Here is a 21,264-nt window from a genome sequence, read left to right on the forward strand (position 1 = left end):
AGATAGGTGAGACCGCCATGGCCCCTGGCACCGTCCTGGCGCGGACGGGCGCAGACAGGCAGGTCTTTGGCTTGTCTTCGGCGCGTCTAGAGGCGCCTCCCTGCGCGCAATCGCTGCGCGCTTGATCCCGACGAGTGGCTAATTAGCCCCAGTAACAGCAAGGCTAGAGCGCTACCCGCTCAGTGCTGCAGCGGGAAAGCGGAAGTGTGTCACTCAGGCTCGTACCTGTCCCGCCCTCCGCTCAACGGTATTGGATACCGAGTCGGACCAGGGCGGGCAGGCTGTAACACAGAGCGCTGAGTGTACACGTAAGTTTTTAACCCCTGTCAATGCCTAAGATAAGCGTCTAAGCCCTGAATGAGAATATTGTGGCACAGTTTAAAATATACAATTCTGTCAACTTTAAAATCAAGCTTTCTAAAATATCGCTATAGGGCTTTGCGTTTCAGCAATACAGCATCAGCAGAGAATTCACACTGTACCTGGCATCAAGCGGGGTCGGCCGACACTGCCACTGTCAGCCTTACCGCACTCTCTTACACCCCTCTCCTTGCAGCGGTCTCTCATACATTACAATCAGGCACTCTCTTACTCCTCTCTCCCTTGCAGCGGTCTCTCCTACATTACAATCAGGCACTCTCTTACTCCCCTCTCCTTGCAGCGGTCTCTCCTACATTACAATCAGGCACTCTCTTACTCCCCTCTCCTTGCAGCGGTCTCTCATACATTACAATCAGGCAGTCTCTTACTCCCCTCTCCCTTGCAGCGGTCTCTCGTACATTACAATCAGGCAGTCTCTTACTCCCCTCTCCCTTGCAGCGGTCTCTCCTACATTACAATCAGGCACTCTCTTACTCCCCTCTCCCTTGCAGCAGTCTCTCATACATTTTAATCAGGCTCTCTCTTACTCCCCTCTCCTTGCAGCGGTCTCTCGTACATTACAATCAGACACTCTCTTACTCCCCTCTCCCTTGCAGCGGTCTCTCGTACATTACAATCAGGCACTCTCTTACTCCCCTCTCCTTGCAGCGGTCTCTCGTACATTACAATCAGGCACTCTCTTACTCCCCTCTCCCTTGCAGCGGTCTCTCATACTTTACAATCAGGCAGTCTCTTACTCCCCTCTCCCTTGCAGCGGTCTCTCATACATTACAATCAGGCACTCTCTTACTCCCCTCTCCCTTGCAGCGGTCTCTCATACTTTACAATCGGGCACTCTCTTACACCCCTCTCCTTGCAGCAGTCTCTCATACATTACAATCAGGCAGTCTCTTACTCCCCTCTCCCTTGCAGCGGTCTCTCATACATTACAATCAGGCACTCTCTTACTCCCCTCTCCCTTGCAGCGGTCTCTCATACATTACAATCAGGCACTCTCTTACTACCCTCTCCTTGCAGCGGTCTCTCATACATTACAATCAGTCAGTCTCTTACTCCCCTCTCCTTGCAGCGGTCTCTCGTACATTACAATCAGGCACTCTCTTACTCCCCTCTCCCTTGCAGCGGTCTCTCCTACCTTACAATCAGGCACTCTCTTACTCCCCTCTCCCTTACAGCGGTCTCTCCTACATTACAATCAGGCACTCTCTTACTCCCCTCTCCCTTGCAGCGGTCTCTCCTACCTTACAATCAGGCACTCTCTTACTCCCCTCTACCTTGCAGTGGTCTCTCATACATTACAATCAGGCAGTCTCTTACTCCCCTCTCCCTTGCAGCGGTCTCTCATACATTACAATCAGGCACTCTCTTTCTCCCCTCTCCCTTGCAGCGGGCTCTCCTACATTACAATCGGGCACTCTCTTACTCCCCTCTCCCTTGCAGCGGTCTCTCATACATTACAATCGGGCACTCTCTTACTCCCCTCTCCTTGCAGCGGTCTCTCATACATTACAATCAGGCAGTCTCTTACTCCCCTCTCCCTTGCAGCAGTCTCTCCTACATTACAATCAGGCACTCTCTTACTCCCCTCTCCTTGCAGCGGTCTCTCCTACATTACAATCAGGCAGTCTCTTACTCCCCTCTCCCTTGCAGCGGTCTCTCATACATTACAATCAGGCAGTCTCTTACTCCCCTCTCCCTTGCAGCGGTCTCTCATACATTACAATCAGGCACTCTCTTACTCCCCTCTCCCTTGCAGCGGTCTCTCGTACATTACAATCAGGCAGTCTCTTACTCCCCTCTCCCTTGCAGCGGTCTCTTATACATTACAATCAGGCACTCTGTTTCTCCCCTCTCCCTTGCAGCGGTCTCTCATACATTACAATCGGGCACTCTCTTACACCCATCTCCTTGCAGCGGTCTCTCATACATTACAATCAGGCACTCTCTTACTCCCCTCTCCCTTGCAGCGGTCTCTCCTACATTACAATCAGGCACTCTCTTATTCCCCTCTCCCTTACAGCGGTCTCTCCTACATTACAATCAGGCAGTCTCTTACTCCCCTCTCCCTTGCAGCGGTCTCTTATACATTACAATCAGGCACTCTCTTTCTCCCCTCTCCCTTGCAGCGGTCTCTCATACATTACAATCGGGCACTCTCTTACACCCATCTCCTTGCAGCGGTCTCTCATACATTACAATCAGGCAGTCTCTTACTCCCTTCTCCCTTGCAGCGGTCTCTCATACATTACAATCAGGCACTCTCTTACTCCCCTCTCCCTTGCAGCGGTCTCTCCTACCTTACAATCAGGCACTCTCTTACTCCCCTCTACCTTGCAGTGGTCTCTCATACATTACAATCAGGCAGTCTCTTACTCCCCTCTCCCTTGCAGCGGTCTCTCATACATTACAATCAGGCACTCTCTTTCTCCCCTCTCCCTTGCAGTGGTCTCTCCTACATTACAATCGGGCACTCTCTTACTCCCCTCTCCCTTGCAGCGGTCTCTCATACATTACAATCGGGCACTCTCTTACTCCCCTCTCCTTGCAGCGGTCTCTCATACATTACAATCAGGCAGTCTCTTACTCCCCTCTCCCTTGCAGCGGTCTCTCCTACATTACAATCAGGCACTCTCTTACTCCCCTCTCCTTGCAGCGGTCTCTCCTACATTACAATCAGGCAGTCTCTTACTCCCCTCTCCCTTGCAGCGGTCTCTCATACATTACAATCAGGCACTCTCTTACTCCCCTCTCCCTTGCAGCGGTCTCTCATACATTACAATCAGGCACTCTCTTACTCCCCTCTCCCTTGCAGCGGTCTCTCGTACATTACAATCAGGCAGTCTCTTACTCCCCTCTCCCTTGCAGCGGTCTCTCCTACATTACAATCAGGCACTCTCTTGCTCCCCTCTCCCTTGCAGCGGTCTCTTCTACATTACAATCAGTCAGTCTCTTACTCCCCTCTCCTTGCAGCGGTCTCTCGTACATTACAATCAGGCACTCTCTTACTCCCCTCTCCCTTGCAGCGGTCTCTCCTACCTTACAATCAGGCACTCTCTTACTCCCCTCTCCCTTGCAGCGGTCTCTCCTACATTACAATCAGGCACTCTCTTACTCCCCTCTCCCTTGCAGCGGTCTCTCCTACCTTACAATCAGGCAGTCTCTTACTCCCCTCTACCTTGCAGTGGTCTCTCATACATTACAATCAGGCACTCTCTTTCTCCCCTCTCCCTTGCAGCGGTCTCTCCTACATTACAATCGGGCACTCTCTTACTCCCCTCTCCCTTGCAGCGGTCTCTCATACATTACAATCGGGCACTCTCTTACTCCCCTCTCCTTGCAGCGGTCTCTCATACATTACAATCAGGCAGTCTCTTACTCCCCTCTCCCTTGCAGCGGTCTCTCCTACATTACAATCAGGCACTCTCTTGCTCCCCTCTCCCTTGCAGTGGTCTCTTCTACATTACAATCAGGCAGTCTCTTACTCCCCTCTCCCTTGCAGCGGTCTCTTATACATTACAATCAGGCACTCTCTTTCTCCCCTCTCCCTTGCAGCGGTCTCTCATACATTACAATCGGGCACTCTCTTACACCCATCTCCTTGCAGCGGTCTCTCATACATTACAATCAGGCACTCTCTTACTCCCCTCTCCCTTGCAGCGGTCTCTCCTACATTACAATCAGGCACTCTCTTACTCCCCTCTCCCTTACAGCGGTCTCTCCTACATTACAATCAGGCAGTCTCTTACTCCCCTCTCCCTTGCAGCGGTCTCTTATACATTACAATCAGGCACTCTCTTTCTCCCCTCTCCCTTGCAGCGGTCTCTCATACATTACAATCGGGCACTCTCTTACTCCCCTCTCCCTTGCAGCGGTCTCTCCTACATTACAATCAGGCACTCTCTTACTCCCCTCTCCCTTGCAGCGGTCTCTCCTACCTTACAATCAGGCAGTCTCTTACTCCCCTCTACCTTGCAGTGGTCTCTCATACATTACAATCAGGCACTCTCTTTCTCCCCTCTCCCTTGCAGCGGTCTCTCCTACATTACAATCGGGCACTCTCTTACTCCCCTCTCCCTTGCAGCGGTCTCTCATACATTACAATCGGGCACTCTCTTACTCCCCTCTCCTTGCAGCGGTCTCTCATACATTACAATCAGGCAGTCTCTTACTCCCCTCTCCCTTGCAGCGGTCTCTCCTACATTACAATCAGGCACTCTCTTACTCCCCTCTCCTTGCAGCGGTCTCTCCTACATTACAATCAGGCAGTCTCTTACTCCCCTCTCCCTTGCAGCGGTCTCTCATACATTACAATCAGGCACTCTCTTACTCCCCTCTCCCTTGCAGCGGTCTCTCGTACATTACAATCAGGCAGTCTCTTACTCCCCTCTCCCTTGCAGCGGTCTCTCCTACATTACAATCAGGCACTCTCTTGCTCCCCTCTCCCTTGCAGCGGTCTCTTCTACATTACAATCAGGCAGTCTCTTACTCCCCTCTCCCTTGCAGCGGTCTCTTATACATTACAATCAGGCACTCTCTTTCTCCCCTCTCCCTTGCAGCGGTCTCTCATACATTACAATCGGGCACTCTCTTACACCCATCTCCTTGCAGCGGTCTCTCATACATTACAATCAGGCACTCTCTTACTTCCCTCTCCTTGCAGCGGTCTCTCGTACATTACAGTCAGGCACTCTCTTACTCCCCTCTCCCTTGCAGCGGTCTCTCATACATTACAATCAGGCACTCTCTTACTTCCCTCTCCTTGCAGCGGTCTCTCGTACATTACAGTCAGGCACTCTCTTACTCCCCTCTCCCTTGCAGCGGTCTCTTCTACATTACAATCAGGCAGTCTCTTACTCCCCTCTCCCTTGCAGCGGTCTCTCATACATTACAATCAGGCACTCTCTTACACCCCTCTCCTTGCAGCGGTCTCTCATACATTACAATCAGGCACTCTCTTACACCCCTCTCCTTGCAGTGGTCTCTCGTACATTACAATCAGGTACTCTCTTACTCCCCTCTCCTTGCAGCAGTCTCTCATACATTACAATCAGGCACTCTCTTACTCCCCTCTCCCTTGCAGCAGTCTCTCGTACATTACAATCAGGCACTCTCTTACTCCCCTCTCCTTGCAGCGGTCTCTCGTACATTACAATCAGTCAGTCTCTTACTCCCCTCTCCTTGCAGCGGTCTCTCGTACATTACAATCAGGCAGTCTCTTACTCCCCTCTCCCTTGCAGCGGTCTCTCGTACATTACAATCAGGCAGTCTCTTACTCCCCTCTCCCTTGCAGCGGTCTCTCGTACATTACAGTCAGGCACTCTCTTACTCCCCTCTCCCTTGCAGCGGTCTCTCGTACATTACAATCAGGCAGTCTCTTACTCCCCTCTCCCTTGCAGCGGTCTCTCGTACATTACAATCAGGCAGTCTCTTACTCCCCTCTCCCTTGCAGCGGTCTCTCGTACATTACAGTCAGGCACTCTCTTACTCCCCTCTCCCTTGCAGCGGTCTCTCGTACATTACAATCAGGTACTCTCTTACTCCCCTCTCCTTGCAGCAGTCTCTCATACATTACAATCAGGCACTCTCTTACTCCCCTCTCCCTTGCAGCAGTCTCTCATACATTACAATCAGGCAGTCTCATACTCCCTTCTCCCTTGCAGCGGTCTCTCGTACATCAAGATCTTCAACGTGGGCAGCCGGTACCTGGTGAACCGCGTGCAGGACCATGTGCAGAGCCGGACCGTGTATTACCTGATGAACATCCACGTGACCCCCCGCTCCATCTACCTGTGCCGGCACGGGGAGAGCGAGCTCAACGTGAAGGGGCGCATCGGGGGGGACTCGGGGCTCTCAGCTCGCGGCAAGCAGGTTTGTGCAATACACACACGGCGTGTCACCATAGAGCGTAAAGGCATTTATTAGGACAGGGTTGCAAAACAGTTAATCAACCTTAATAACATTTAACGTAACATCAAAAACATTATAAATACGACATTCCCCTCCTCCCGAACCATTCTCACGTCACACCAGCGTTCCCCCCAATGCCCCATACCGAGCCTCATTCTTCCCCCTTTCACCCACTGACCTCCTTCCACTTCCCAATGTCTCCTTCACGTCCCCTACAAACACCCTCCAAGGAAACCCAGTGACCTGACCGGCGAGTCCCGCACACCGACGTCTTGCTTCTTTGCTCCCTTCATCGCCTCTGCGGGATGGACCCGCCCACATGTGAGTCTCCACCCCCAAATACCGCCGACACCCTGCAGCCGCTCTTATCTTGGCAATTGCTACACAGAGCGACCACCACACTCCCCCTCCGGATCATGGGGGGTCTCTCCCTGTTTCTGCGCTCCCGGTGGTGCTTAGGAGTCAAGAAGAGGATGGACCCGCCCTTCCTGACTCCTTATACCTGCCTAACTACCCGCCCCTTTCTTCTAAACGTATCCTGTCCCTGCCTATGCCTCGTTTTCATGGCACGAAGTACTCCAGGGGAAGACTAGTCTGCGACGTCACCTCCCCTCGGGGTCTTCAATCTCACACTGAGCCAGAAATCGCATCGCAAACCTGGGACTAGCGGAGGAGTGAATCATTTCTGGTGGTTCCTTCTGTACACATGGCCCAAGCGGGCTGTCAGTAAGGACACAGCTGGGGAAGGGGGTGGGCTACTGGCACAAGCGGACTGTCTATAAGGACACGGCTGAACGGGGGCTCCTGGCACAAGCAGACTGGCAGTAATGACACAGCTAGGGTGGGGGGGTTCGTGCCACAAGCAGGCTGTCAGTAAGGACACAGCTTAAGAGGGGCTCCTAGCACAAGCAAACTGTCAGTAAGGACACAGCTGTGGGGGAGGGGCTCCTAGCACAAGCAGGCTGTCAGTAAGGACACAACTGAGGGGGGCCTCTGGCACAAGCGGACTCTCAGTAAGGACCCATCTAAGGAGGGGCTCCTGGCACAAGCAAACTGTCAGCAAGGACACGGCTGGGGGGGGGCTGCTGGCACAAGCAAACTGTCAGTAAGGACACAGCAGAGAGGTGGCTCCTGGCAGAAGCAGACTGTCAGTAAGGACACAGCTGAGAGGGGGCTCCTGGCAGAAGCAGACTGTCAGTAAAAACACAGCCGAGGGGGGAGGCTCCTGCACAAGCGGACTGTCAGTAAGGACATGGCTGAGGGGGGCTCCTGGCACATGCAGACTGTCAGTAAGGACACAGCGGAGGGGGGGGGGCTCCTGCACAAGTGGACTGTTAGTAAGGATGCGGCTTAGGGGGGTCCTTGACAAAAGCAGACTGTCAGTAAGAACACAGTTGAGTGGGGCTCCTGGCACAAGCAAACTGTCAGTAGGGACACAGTTGAGGTAGGCTCCTGGCACAAGCAGACTGTCAGTAGGGACACAGCAGAGGAGGGCTCCTGGCACAAGCAAACTGTCAGTAAGGACACGGCTGGAGGGGGGCTCATGGCACAAGCGGACTGTCAGTAAGGACACGGGTCAAAGAGCTGCTGGCACAAGCGGACTGTCAGTAAGGACACGGCTAGAGGGGGGCTCCTAGCAGAAGCAGACTGTCAGTCAGGACACAGCAGAGGGGGGGCTCCTGCACAAGTGAACTGTCAGTAAGGACGTGGCTGAGGGGGGCTCCTGGCACAAGCACACTGTTAGTGAGGATGCAGCTGAGGGGGGGGGCCTGGCACAAGTGGACTGTAAATAAGGAGATGGCTGAGGAGAGGCTCCTAGAACAAGCAAACTGTCAGTAAGGACACGGCTGAACGGGGGCTCCTGCACAAGCAGACTGTCAGTAAGTACACAACCAAGTGGGGGGGGGGCTCCTAGAACAAGCAGACTGTCAGTAAGGACGCGGCTGAACAGGGGCTCCTGGCACAAGCAAACTCTCAGTAAGGACACGGCTGGAGGTGGGCTCCTGGCACAAGCAGACTGTCAGTAGGAACACAGCTGAGGGGGGCTCCTGGGACAAGCGGACTGTCAGTAAGGACATGGCTGAGGGGGGCCTCTTGGCACAAGCAGACTGTCAGTAGGGACACAGCTGAGGGGGGCTCCTGGCACAAGCAAACTGTCAGTAAGGACACGGCCGGAGGGGGGGCTCCTAGCAGAAGCAGACTGTCAGTATGGACACAGCCGAGGAGGGGGGGCTCCTGCACAAGCAGACTGTCAGTAAGGACATGGCTGAGGGGGGCTCCTGGTACAAGCAGACCGTCAGTAAGGACACAGCTGAGGAGGGGCTCCTGGCACAAGCAGACTGTTAGTAAGGATGCGGCTGAGGGGGGCCCCTGGCACAAGCAGACTGTAAGTAATGACACGGCTGAGGAGGGGCTCCTAGAACAAGCAGACTGTCAGTAAGGACGCGGCTGAAGGGGGGCTTCTGGCACAAGCAAACTGTCAGTAAGGACACGGCTGGAGGGCGGGCTCCTAGCAGAAGCAGGCTGTCAGTATGGACACAGCCGAGGGGGGGGGGGGGCTCCTGCACAAGCAGCCTGTCAGTAAGGACACAGCTGAGGAGGGGCTCCTGGCACAAGCGGACTGTTAGTAATGACACGGCTGAGGAGGGGCTCCTAGAACAAGCAGACTGTCAGTAAGGACGTGGCTGAAGGGGGGCTTCTGGCAAAGGCAAACTGTCAGTAAGGACACCGGTGGAGGGGGGGCTCGTGGCACAAGCGGACTGTCAGTAAGGACGCGGCTGAGGAGGGGCTCCTGGCACAAGCGGACTGTCAGTAGGGACACAGCTGAGGTGAGCTCCTGGCACCAGCAAACTGTCAGTAAGGACACGGCTGGAGGGGGGGCTCGTGGCACAAGTGGACTGTCAGTAAGGACATGGTTCGGAGAGCTCCTGGCACAAGTGGACTGTCAGTAAGGACACGACTGCGGGGGGGCTCCTGGCACAAGCAAACTGTCAGTAAGGACACGGCTGGAGGGGGGGGTCGTGGCACAAGCGGACTGTCAGTATGGACACAGATTTGAGAGCTCCTGGCACAAGCGGACGGTCAGTCTGGAAACCCATATGGGTTGACATTAGGGTGGTGCTTCTGAAAAGCTGGGACGAGCTGATGAATCATTTGCACATCACTTGGGGGTGTTGGCCTGAGGTTTACTTGTAGGTCTCCCTCGCATGGGTCAGTTTTGCACCTTCACAGCGGTTCTGCTCTGACCAATGTTCTCTCTCCCCGCAGTTTGCCAACACACTCGGAGCCTTCATCACTTCCCAGAAGATCCCAGACCTGAAGGTGTGGACCAGTCATATGAGGCGCACAATCCAGACGGCTGAGGCGCTTGGAGTGCCCTACGAGCAGTGGAAGGCGCTGAATGAGATAGACGCGGTGAGACAACCTGAACCAACCTTGAAAATGGCAGCTTCGAAGCTTAGAGCTGAAACAGCCCAAACACACAGTTCAACACCTGATGTTCATATTCATGTCCCAGTGCATTCTGGGACCTGATGTCCTGCTCTTCTCATTCCTGGACTGAACCAGTCAACATAGCATTAAAACCCATCCCCTGTCAAGTGTAGTGGGAATATACGTTCATTGTGGTCCTCTGCATGCCACACAGCCCTTTATTTTCCATTTCAAAACTCTTTTCTTGGAGTTTCCAGTGATATAAAATCATACAAAGTAAATACAATGCTTGCATCTTACGCGAGATAACATCGACATTTGAAGCAGACCCAGGATTATAATGTAGGCATATATATGATCATGTTCAAAGCATCGTTGATTGTAACCGTACATAGGAGAACAAGACCAGGGGGTTTGAGGGAACCCGGGGAAGGGTGGAATGGATTGTACTGACCGGCTTGTGAAAGGAAGGTGGTAAGAAACAGCGTGACGGGATGCGTGCATGTGTTGTACCACCGACAGGAATCCCACCTAAAGATGCTCTTTAAGGAGGTGGTCGGTGGTGGATAAGATATATCCTAAAATCGGAAAGTCTAAGACGTAGATTCAGTCTCCGTAGGTGGATTGGTGAGGCTGATGATTATGGTGGCATCACTTTATGGATATATAAATCCAATTTATTCCATAGTTTGTTTGGGGCTTAAAGTTGTTATGAAGTTATCTGTACTTCTTGCGCAGCAGACCCACGACCACCATGTTTGGGGGGGATGGATTTTGAAATGATTTCCATTCACATAGGATATCTTTCATCCCTATCGTTAATAGTAGGTTTCAAAGACTTCGATCCGTGGAGTTCAGTTTCGGAATAGGTACGTGAAAGTTAAGGGGATCTCCATATCAAAAGTCTATTTTCTTGTATTTTGGATTCCTTTGCAGAATGTTCTCAACTTCTCACAGTGGAATAGCATATGATCAAGAGAGCCAGATACTTTGTGCCAGTTCCAGCATTGGTCGGAGTCTAGAAGGCCCACCCTGAAGAGTTTTTCAAGTGTCCAGTAGGGCTTAAGTAGTGTCTAGGCCTGGGTGGTGAACTTTGCTCCGTTCGCTGAGTTTGCAGTTTTCTGCACTTTGCACTTCGCGGAATTCGCGGAGAGTGCAGAAAACTCGACTTCGTAATGTGCAGCGGACTTTCTTCCCCGCTCGCGATCGCGAACGGTAAGGAGCGCAAGCTGCCGCTCGGGTAGAATTTCTACCCGAGCAGCAGGAATACCAGCACAAACTGCAGTTCGCACTGCACTCCGCCACTCGCAGAACTTTGCAGTTTTTTTTGTAACTTCGAGGAGTTTCGCGTAGCAAAACTTCGTGAACTACGCCCAGGCCTGGTAGTGTCCAGAATTTGCATTTGAAGCCAATGTGAGATATTTAGGGAGAATTTCCAAACGTTTCTCCAGGAGTCGTCAGATTCCACTGTGGGGCAGGGTGTTGTAGGGGGGGGGTGTTTCTTTCTTTATTATGGATCTCTGATCTTAACCTCTTGTTAGCGTTGCTGGAGTGTAGTATTCAGTACCTTTTACCTGCTGCGTGTGGTAAACATCTCAGCAGAGTATGCAGGAGAACCCTACCCTCTGTGTTTGTAACTGAGGGTGTTGCACGGCCGGCCCCATCTGACTGCACATGAGTCTAGAAAACATACATTTCATGGTATTTGTAGTGGGCCTTGTGGGGTGTGTTAGATTACATATATATATATATATAAAGAAAGGAGCGGCTGCTCCGAAACGCGTCGGGCAATTTTGCCATAACTGAATAAATCATTTCTATCACACTTACGGATCTGGGCTCGGTCATTCTTGGTGAGAGAGCAATCTGAGAGGGCAAGTTGAAAATATATATATATATAATGGGTTTCTGGCTCTGTGCGTGGACGGTTCTGAGCGAGGGGAATGAGTCCTAAGCCCTGGTAATGAGGGTCTCGGAAGATGGCTCTAGGAAGGCTCTTGTGGTTTAATCCTTGGTCCTGTTGATGTGTCCTCCTAGGGGGTGTGCGAGGAGATGACCTACGAGGAGATCCAGGAGTACCACCCCGAGGAGTTCGCGCTACGGGACCAGGACAAGTATCGCTACCGTTACCCCAAGGGCGAGGTGAGTGGGGGTCACCCCAGGATGAGAGGACAAGGGGTGTTGGGGACCCCTTTGTGTCTGTCTTACTTCAGCTGTATTAACCCTGTGCTCATCCTTTCTCCACGCTCCGTAGTCCTATGAGGACCTGGTGCAGCGCCTCGAGCCAGTCATCATGGAGCTAGAACGGCAGGAAAATGTGCTGGTTATCTGTCACCAGGCAGTGATGCGCTGTCTCCTCGCCTACTTCCTGGATAAAAGCGCAGGTACCGTACTTCATTCTGCCAACGTATTGCTACTCAGACAGGTTTACTTTCTGCAGCCGGTGCATGTGATGCAAAACATTGCTTGGTTAAGGAGATAGTATGATGGCTCCCAACGCTGCTTACTACCTGCATGTATGATCACTTCCTGTAACCAACCCGTGCCCATATCCATCCTCGCACACTTCCTGTAGTCACTGCAAGCATGCTCACACTGACTTCCTGTAACCAAAACATGCACATATCCATCCTCGCACACTTCCTGCAGTCACTGCATGTATGACTACACTGACTTCTTATAACCAACCCTGGCACACCTCCTGTAACCAACCCGTGCTCGTATCCATCCTCACACACTTCTTGCAGTCACTGCGTTCATGCTCACACTCACGTCCTGGAACCAACCCGTCCATATATCCATCCTTGCACACTTCCTGCAGTCACTGCGTGTACGATCACAATCACTTCCTGTAACCAATCCATGTCCCTATCCCTACTCATCCGCGCACACCTCCTGTAACCAACCAGTGCCTGTATCCATCCTCGAACACTTCCTGTAGTCGCTGCATGTCCATCCACGATCGCACTCGGTTCCTGCAACCAGCCCATACCTGTATCCTTCCTCGAACACTTCCTGCAGTCGCTGCATGTCCATCCACGATCGCACTCGGTTCCTGCAACCAGCCCATACCTGTATCCATCCTCGCACACTTCCTGCAGACACTGCATGCTCAGCCATTATTGTGCACACCTCATGTGACGGGATGTTGCTTGCATTAAGCCTTACATACATCTCACAGTCGGGGAGCGCTCACCCTCACGTCCAGTAAACACCCATGTGATATTAATTCCCTCACATTTACAACAATCACTGCATGTGTGTGGGCTAGCACCTCCCCTTCCTGTAATCAGTGTGTGCACTGCACTCGCATCATATTCCTCTTGTAGGGACTGTACACTCGCTGAGGGCCTTGTATGTAACATGTAACCAGGACATCCAGTTCCTGTTCTTCCCCACTTTCTATCAAACCACCCCCCCCCACTCATTTAGCAAAACATTCCTTCCAAACAACAAACTTGGCGCTGATTTTTAGCACCAGGTGTTTGTCCTGCGCTGTAAAATCAGCGCTAACGGCATCACGTGCAGCACAAGAGGGCGCTGCTTCTTTCTGCCACTCGAGTAAAGGTTCTACTCGAGCGGCTGCTTCCCGTACGAGAGCGGCAGGTTTCTCAAAGCAGGCATTAGCGACCTGCCGAGACCGCCCGCGTTAAGAAATCTCACCAGGCGGTGGTCTATCGTACGATGTTCCTCCAAGCCACACAAGAGGAACATCTTTGCACTGCTAAGTGCCGTTTTTTGCAGCTCCGCGCTCTACGCGGAGCGGCAAAACTCAACAAACTCCACGAGCGGAGCAGAATTTGTTGCCCAGGCCAAACCTCTAGGTCGCTGATTCCAATAAACCAAGATTCAAGCTCTGCTCTGAGCTCTCCTTCTGGTCGCTCCCAAAGCCACATCTGGGGACCCCCTGCATGTATGTAATGTTCATAACTCCCATTCCAGCAAGAGAACTGCATGGGTATTAGTAGGTGTGGTGTAAGGACCCATGACACAAGGTTAGAGGGTGTGTGTGGGGTATATGTGGCAGGGACAGGTGGAGAGCATGGGTTAAAAAACATGGGGTCATATTATCAATGTCCGGCGTTAAAATTATCGCCGCTTTAGCGGCAGAAAACTGCTGCTAAAGCGGCGATAATGGGCTTGATAATATGCCGCAGAGAATTCCCATAGAAGCCCATGTTCTGGTGTGAAGGCATAAGCCATACGCAGTGGGCTCAGGCAAGAGGCACTGACCACTGGGCCTTAAGTAAACTGTTTAAGGGGTGCCTAGGGTGGTCGTTGTAGGGGGGTACAAAGTGCAGGCTCCTTTGGAGAGGAGTGCACAGGTCTGGGTGGCCCTCTGGGTGTACATACTACTGTAGTGGAGATTACAGTGCAGGTTTTTTTTTTGTTCAGTTTCAGGGTTCACATTGTAGATCCAGTTGCAAGGGGGGGGGCAGAGAGCAGCCTTTGTAAAGAGGTACACACTGCAGGCTCTGTAGGAGAGATCTCAGTGCAGGTCCAGTGGAGGTGCAGAGAGCTGCCTTTGTAGAAGAAGTACACAGTATAGACTTGTTAGAAGAGGTTACAGTTCCCTTTTCGTAGGGGGTGCACACTGCAGGTTCTGTCCTGGTTCTATAAATGAGCACACAGTAGTGTCTGTTGTAGAGATCATAGTGCAGTTTTTATAAGCTCGTAGGTTGGGTGGGGGTACACGGTGCTTGTCCTATGAGGGTGCTGGCTTTGAAAAGGGGTACAAAGTGCAGACTTTGGGGTCACCTGGGGTGGGGGGACATGGTCAGCGCTGCTCTGGCACTTACCTAACCACTGTCCTCCTTTCTTCCCCTTCAGAAGAGCTGCCCTACCTCAAGTGCCCCCTTCACACGGTGCTGAAGCTCACACCGGTGGCTTACGGTGAGTAACCAACGTTCACGAAGAAAACTCAAACCTCACACAGCAGCGCCACTGAAGTCAGACCACACCAGAGGAGGAGGCAGACAGTCACATGGGAGGCACAGAAATGGCCTTACCTCAGCCTATAGTGTGACTGGCTCTTTCCATGCCTTACTGGCCTCTCATGCAAACTTCTAATTCCCTGTAGGCCTGTCCTCTGCTGGGAAGCCTCACTCTCCTTGTCTAGGGTGTTCGCACTCCCCACCCTGCCATGATCGAATTGCAGGATGTTGTTGCTTGCTCCTTTCCTGTGCTTGTAGAACATCCTGTCCTGCGACCAAACCCCGCCCACTCCTGACAGTGCAGGGAGCTTCCCACAACACTACTGGCTGAGTGGCGCGTCGGTATTCCCAGAGGTCTCCCCTCTCTGGCCTAGAACTCAGCTAGTGAACAATCTTGCAGACACAGATGCAGCATCTTTGGGCAGTACACCCTCGGGGGGATACAGATGTGCAGTTTTGGAAGAGAAGAGGGTGAGGGGCTGGGCTGGGCCAAAGAGACACACAAGCCCCGGACGGTGTCCTGCGCCACCTTCCCTTCTGGTCATAGATACCGAGGGCACACCGGATCCACAGGCCCAGCCTGAAGATACTGACTTCCAGACCCACTCACCCTGCCCAGGTCCCTGCCCTTCGAGTGTATGGTGACAACACATGGTTCACTTAAGCGCTCGCCCATCCAGTCACAAACTCTTTTGGTTCCATCGTGGCCTGGTCAGCTCAGGATCTCCCCGCTTTGAAACATGTTGTGTCAGACAAACTTCAGCGCTCCGCAAAGTCCACCATTGAGCGAGCCCTGTGGCAAGGAGTAACTGCGTCACTTCCAAATCCTAAAAGAGTGAAGTGGTGTAAAGTACAGTGGTGCAGAGTGCACTGGTGTAGACTGCATTGGTTTTGAGTAAAGTGGCGTAGAGTACAGTGATGCAGAGTAGAGTGTCATGGAGTTTGGTGGCAGAGTGTGCAGTCTTGTAGAGTAGAGTTCCGCAGATTAGAGTGGCGTAGAGTGCAGTGATGCGGCGTAGAGTGCAATGGCAATAGATTAGCGTGGTGTGATGCAGAATGTAGTGGCATACAGTGCTTTCGTGTAGAGCAGAGTGCAGTGGCACAAAGTAGAATAGAGTGGCAAAGCGTGCAGCGGCACAGCATGCAGTGATGTAGAGAGGCGTGGAGTTCAGTGGGGGCAAGTGCCGTCCTACAGAGTACAGTGTTGTAAGGTAGGGTGGTGCAGAGAGCAGTGGCGTAGAGTATAGTGGTACAGAGAAGAATTGAGTGTAATGACAGATCGCAATAGTGTAGAGTGGCGTAATGTGCAGTGGTGCAGAGTAGAGCGGCATGGAATTCAGTGGCAGAGTGTGCAGTCTTGTAGAGTAGAGTGGCGCAGCTTAGAGTGGCGTAGAGTACAGTGATGCAGAGAAGTTGGCATAGAGTGCAGTGGCGCAGGGTGTGTTGGTTTTGCGTAAGGTGGTGTTTAGTGCATTGGTGCAGAGCGCAGGGGTTTAGACTAGAGTGGTGCACAGGGCGGTGGCGTAGAGTGGCGCAGCAAAGAGTTCAGAGGCAGAGAGTACAGTGTTGCAGAGTAGACTGTCGTAGAGTGCAGTGGTGTAGAGTGGTGCAGAGTAGAGTGGCATAGAGAGTAGTAGTAGAGAGTACAGTGGTGCAGAGTAGAATAGAGTGGCGTAGAGTACAATGGCGCAGAGTCCAGTGAAGTAAAGTGTTGCAGAGTAGCATATAGTGTTGCAGAGTGCAGTGGAGCAGAGTGCATTGATTTTGCATACAGTGGTGTTGAGTGCATTGGCATAGAGATGCAGAGTAGAGTGCAGTGGCGCAGAGTGCATTGATTTTGCATACAGTGGTGTAGAGTGCATTGGCATAGAGAGCAGTGATGCAGAGTAGAGTGCAGTGGCGCAGAGTGCATTGATTTTGCATACAGTGGTGTAGAGTGCATTGGCATAGAGAGCAGAGATGCAGAGTAGAGTGCAGTGGCGCAGAGTGCATTGATTTTGCATACAGTGGTGTAGAGTGCATTGGCATAGAGAGCAGAGATGCAGAGTAGAGTGCAGTGGCGCAGAGTGCATTGATTTTGCATACAGTGGTGTAGAGTGCATTGGCATAGAGAGCAGAGATGCAGAGTAGAGTGCAGTGGCGCAGAGTGCATTGATTTTGCATACAGTGGTGTTGAGTGCATTGGCATAGAGATGCAGAGTAGAGTGCAGTGGCGCAGAGTGCATTGATTTTGCATACAGTGGTGTAGAGTGCATTGGCATAGAGAGCAGTGATGCAGAGTAGAGTGCAGTGGCGCAGAGTGCATTGATTTTGCATACAGTGGTGTAGAGTGCATTGGCATAGAGAGCAGAGATGCAGAGTAGAGTGCAGTGGCGCAGAGTGCATTGATTTTGCATACAGTGGTGTAGAGTGCATTGGCATAGAGAGCAGAGATGCAGAGTAGAGTGCAGTGGAGCAGAGTGCATTGATTTTGCATACAGTGGTGTAGAGTGCATTGGCATAGAGAGCAGAGATGCAGAGTAGAGTGCAGTGGCGCAGAGTGCATTGATTTTGCATACAGTGGTGTAGAGTGCATTGGCATAGAGAGCAGAGATGCAGAGTAGAGTGCAGTGGCGCAGAGTGCATTGATTTTGCATACAGTGGTGTAGAGTGCATTGGCATAGAGAGCAGAGATGCAGAGTAGAGTGCAATGGTGCAGAGTGCATTGATTTTGCATACAGTGGCGTAGAGTGCATTGGCATAGAGAGCAGAGATGCAGAGTAGAGTGCAGTGGAGCAGAGTGCATTGATTTTGCATAAAGTGGTGTAGAGTGCATTGGCATAGAGAGCAGAGATGCAGAGTAGAGTGCAGTGGAGCAGAGTGCATTGATTTTGCATACAGTGGCGTAGAGTGCATTGGCATAGAGAGCAGAGATGCAGAGTAGAGTGCAGTGGCGCAGAGTGCATTGATTTTGCATACAGTGGCGTAGAGTGCATTGGCATAGAGAGCAGAGATGCAGAGTAGAGTGCAGTGGAGCAGAGTGCATTGATTTTGCATACAGTGGCGTAGAGTGCATTGGCATAGAGAGCAGAGATGCAGAGTAGAGTGCAGTGGCGCAGAGTGCATTGATTTTGCATACAGTGGCGTAGAGTGCATTGGCATAGAGAGCAGAGATGCAGAGTAGAGTGCAGTGGAGCAGAGTGCATTGATTTTGCATAAAGTGGTGTAGAGTGCATTGGCATAGAGAGCAGAGATTCAGAGTAGAGCGCAGTGGCGCAGAGTGCATTGATTTTGCATAGTAAGTAAGTGTTAGATAAGCATAGAATGTCAATTTTGCTTTAATATAATGAGATGCAAAAATTAAGCGATCTGGTCACTTGACGCAAGAGCTTTTGCCCCTGCCACTTCCATGAATTGGACAAGGCGACACGCCAGCTGTACATCTCCACCTCCAAAACATGCCATCACAGCTTGTCTGCAGGATCTTATCTGCTTTCTAACAAAAAGCGGCTTTAATAGCTGTCGCCGTTCGGCCTGTAGGTTTCTGCATATACACAGTAGGTGTAATACACTTTCATTAGCATCCTCACATAGGCGGCATATTGACGGACCCTGGCGACGCTTCCACAGGGGAAGATGCGGTAAAGATGGCAAAATACCCAATCGAAGATAAAGATATTTTTCTTTCTTCTTTCTATTGAATCCCGTGCCTAAGTACGGTTGTGGATAGAGTTTGTCATAGCTGTGAACCACAAACCATCCGTGGGCTCTTTCTGTAAGTGCCGCCTTGTCTTGTGAACAATTTGTTTAAAACAATGATAAGACCCTGATGCGGCCCAAAGTTCCTTGAGACCCAGATGTTCTATTGATGCTGTCAAATAGGTCCTTGCTGCACACTCCTTCTTTAGATGTATTTCATTCCATAGATATGAGTTCAGTGTGCCTTTGTCAGATTTGTTTTATCCTATACCAGGTCTTAACATATGCTCCTATGCGGGCTATTTCTTGACTTTGCATGCCGAATTCAAGCCTTATTTGGGCTGGCGAGACGTACTTTAGTAAATTAAATATTATACTGGCAGCTCTTGAGACAGTTCTGTCCAAAGTGAGTGCATCTCTTCCCCTCAGACACTCACTCCCATACGCGATTGCCGGGATGAGTTTTGCTTGCCAGACTTGTAGCAGTGGAATAAGGCTAGGGCCGGCCGTTTTCTGTTTGATTGATTTTATGGCTACCGCTATCGTAATGCCTCTTCTTTTAATTGCTTTTTTTGGTAAGTTGAAAGTCCCCTTGTTATCCATGATCACACCTAGATACTTATATCGGTCAACTACTTCGATTATTGAATCTGCCATATACCAGGAGTATTTAGAGGTTTCCTTCTTTGGATGTATCCTCATAACCTTCGTTTTGTCGTGATTAATAGTTAATCCGTTAGATATTGAATATCGACTAGTTGTGTCCAATAAGTGTTGGAGACCGATGGGGGTCTGACTGACCAGTACAAGATCGTCTGCGTACAAGAGGTTAGAAAGCAGAAGCCCTCCCAGCTTTGGCGGATGAGAATTGCAAATATCCAATTCTGACGAAATGTCAGACATAAATAAGTTGAAGAGCATTGGTGCCAGGACGCACCCCTCTTTAAGCCCCATGGTTGTTGGAATTTTCCTGGACAAATACTTTCCGTCCCCTAGCTTTACTTGGACCCACGTATTTGTGTGAAGCAATATTAACTGGTATAGGAGAGCAGCTGGTATTTTCATTTCCTTGAGTTTGTGCCAGAGTTTACTTCTATTGATTTTGTCAAAAGCTGACGAATAGTCGATAAAGCACATGAATAATGGAAGTTTTGCTGACTTGGCCCTGTCTATCAATAGGGATAATGCAAGAATATTAGTGGTTGTCCCCATGCATTGGCATAGAGAGCAGAGATGCAGAGTAGAGTGCAGTGGCACAGAGTGGTGTAGCGTAGAGTACAGTGGTGCAGAATAGATTAGAGTGGCACAGAATGTTGTGGAGTGGCGCCAAGTGCTGGGCCGCTGAGTAGATAGTTTTAACGTAGAGTGGAGTGGTGCACGGTGGAATACAGAGGTGTATAGTGCAGTGTAGATTAGAGTGGAGTGGATTGGCATAGAGCACACTGGTGTAGAGTGGCTTGGTACAGAGTAGAGAGCATTGGCATAGAATGCAGTGTTGCAGAGTAGAGTGGCATAGAATGGAATGCTGTAGAGCGCAGTGGTGTAGAGCACAGTAGTGTGATGTAGAATGCATTGGCATAGAGTGGAGAGGCTTAGTGTTAAATGATGTGGAGTGGTGCAAAGTATGGTGAGGTAGCGCACTGCCATTACAGACAACACATTTTCAATTGAAATGACCATTACATTTGCATGGACATACAGTTTTATTGATAAAAGCATAAATCGCACAAACGATAATGTGTGGAAATGTCATCACCCAATGTATTGATTTGTTTTGATCGTATTAAAATATTTGTTTTCACCTCCCTACAGAATTACCAAAAAAATGTGCTTCATTTGTGCTTTTCTAATGCTTATAAACTCTGAAATATCTGCACAGTTTATTTACAGACATTTACATTTTGTGTGCTAGAAAAAACAAATAACATCGTATAGTCTTCCTCAAGCACCCCCCTATAGCCAGCATGGTTGTCACATAAATCCTCTCTCTTTGAAGTCAAAGAAAGAAAAGTAAACACCAAGCTCCCTCATAAGACAGAGCCGGATCTTTGACCTAAGTCTGTGAATGCACAGCAAATGTGGCAAGATAAGGGCAGGATTTAAAGGCCTGTTTACAGAAATCCAGTACTGGTTGAGGAAGGCCGAAAATAAGGTTTAAGCAACGGAGGGGATGAACTCAAGCTCCCTAAAGCAAATAGAAGCACCAAATAGAAAGCAAGCGAATGTGAGTTACAAACCCCAAAGCCAACGGCAACCAATGGCAGGAATGCATTCCCGAATGTCCCCAAGATGTTCAAACCAGACAGCGCTGCGCTGTCGTAGGCTTCGACCTCAAAAGTGCTATGACGCAGCAAGGTCACGTCATGGCACTTTTTTGAAACTTTTAACCATGCTGCACAGCCATGTGACGCTGCTGTAAGACATGGCTAAAAGGCATTGGCAAGGCCAATAGATCTTATATAGGCGAAACCTATTAGCTTTGCCAATGCTGATCTTTACTGCACCTCTGATGCGTTCTTGATCTTCTTCATCTGAAACTTTTAACAAGTGTGCCCCTCTATTCACCAATTGTTCCTTAGATCTGTGGGGGGAGGGCTGTACTCATATTTAATACGTCTTTTATGGCCTCTACTAGGAGTCTCGCTGCACCCTTTCTAATGCTGTCTTCGGTGTGGTTCTTCGAATTTATGGGCCATGCAGAGAACATGAAATGCAAAGCCAAACTGAGAGCCATGAAGGCGCCTTGGAACAGTCTTAGCAAAGCCAAACTGAGAACCCATGAAGGCGCCTTGGAAGAGTCTCAGCAAAGCCAAACTGAGAGCCATGAAGGCGCCTTGGAAGAGTCTCAGCAAAGCCAAACTGAGAGCCCATGAAGGCGCCTTGGAAGAGTCTTAGCAAAGCTAATCTGAGGCACAGATATGATCAGGTGAAC

General features: G+C 50.7%; 1 protein-coding gene across 6 annotated transcripts in view; it reads left to right on the forward strand.

The window, feature by feature from the left end:
- The window catches only part of PFKFB1 (6-phosphofructo-2-kinase/fructose-2,6-biphosphatase 1), a 193,397-nt gene that overhangs the window by 156,341 nt on the left and 15,792 nt on the right, over positions 1–21,264 (forward strand). For all 6 annotated transcript variants that reach the window (XM_085629835.1, XM_085629838.1, XM_085629836.1 and 3 more), the window contains exons 8-12: positions 6,042–6,249; positions 9,556–9,702; positions 11,758–11,862; positions 11,975–12,104; positions 14,551–14,613. In XM_085629835.1, coding sequence (XP_085485961.1) covers positions 6,042–6,249; positions 9,556–9,702; positions 11,758–11,862; positions 11,975–12,104; positions 14,551–14,613 — 653 coding nt within the window. The remainder of the gene's footprint in view (positions 1–6,041; positions 6,250–9,555; positions 9,703–11,757; positions 11,863–11,974; positions 12,105–14,550; positions 14,614–21,264) is intronic.

This window comes from Triturus cristatus, chromosome 10, assembly GCF_964204655.1.
Source record: "Triturus cristatus chromosome 10, aTriCri1.1, whole genome shotgun sequence".
NCBI classification, from domain to species: domain Eukaryota; kingdom Metazoa; phylum Chordata; class Amphibia; order Caudata; family Salamandridae; genus Triturus; species Triturus cristatus.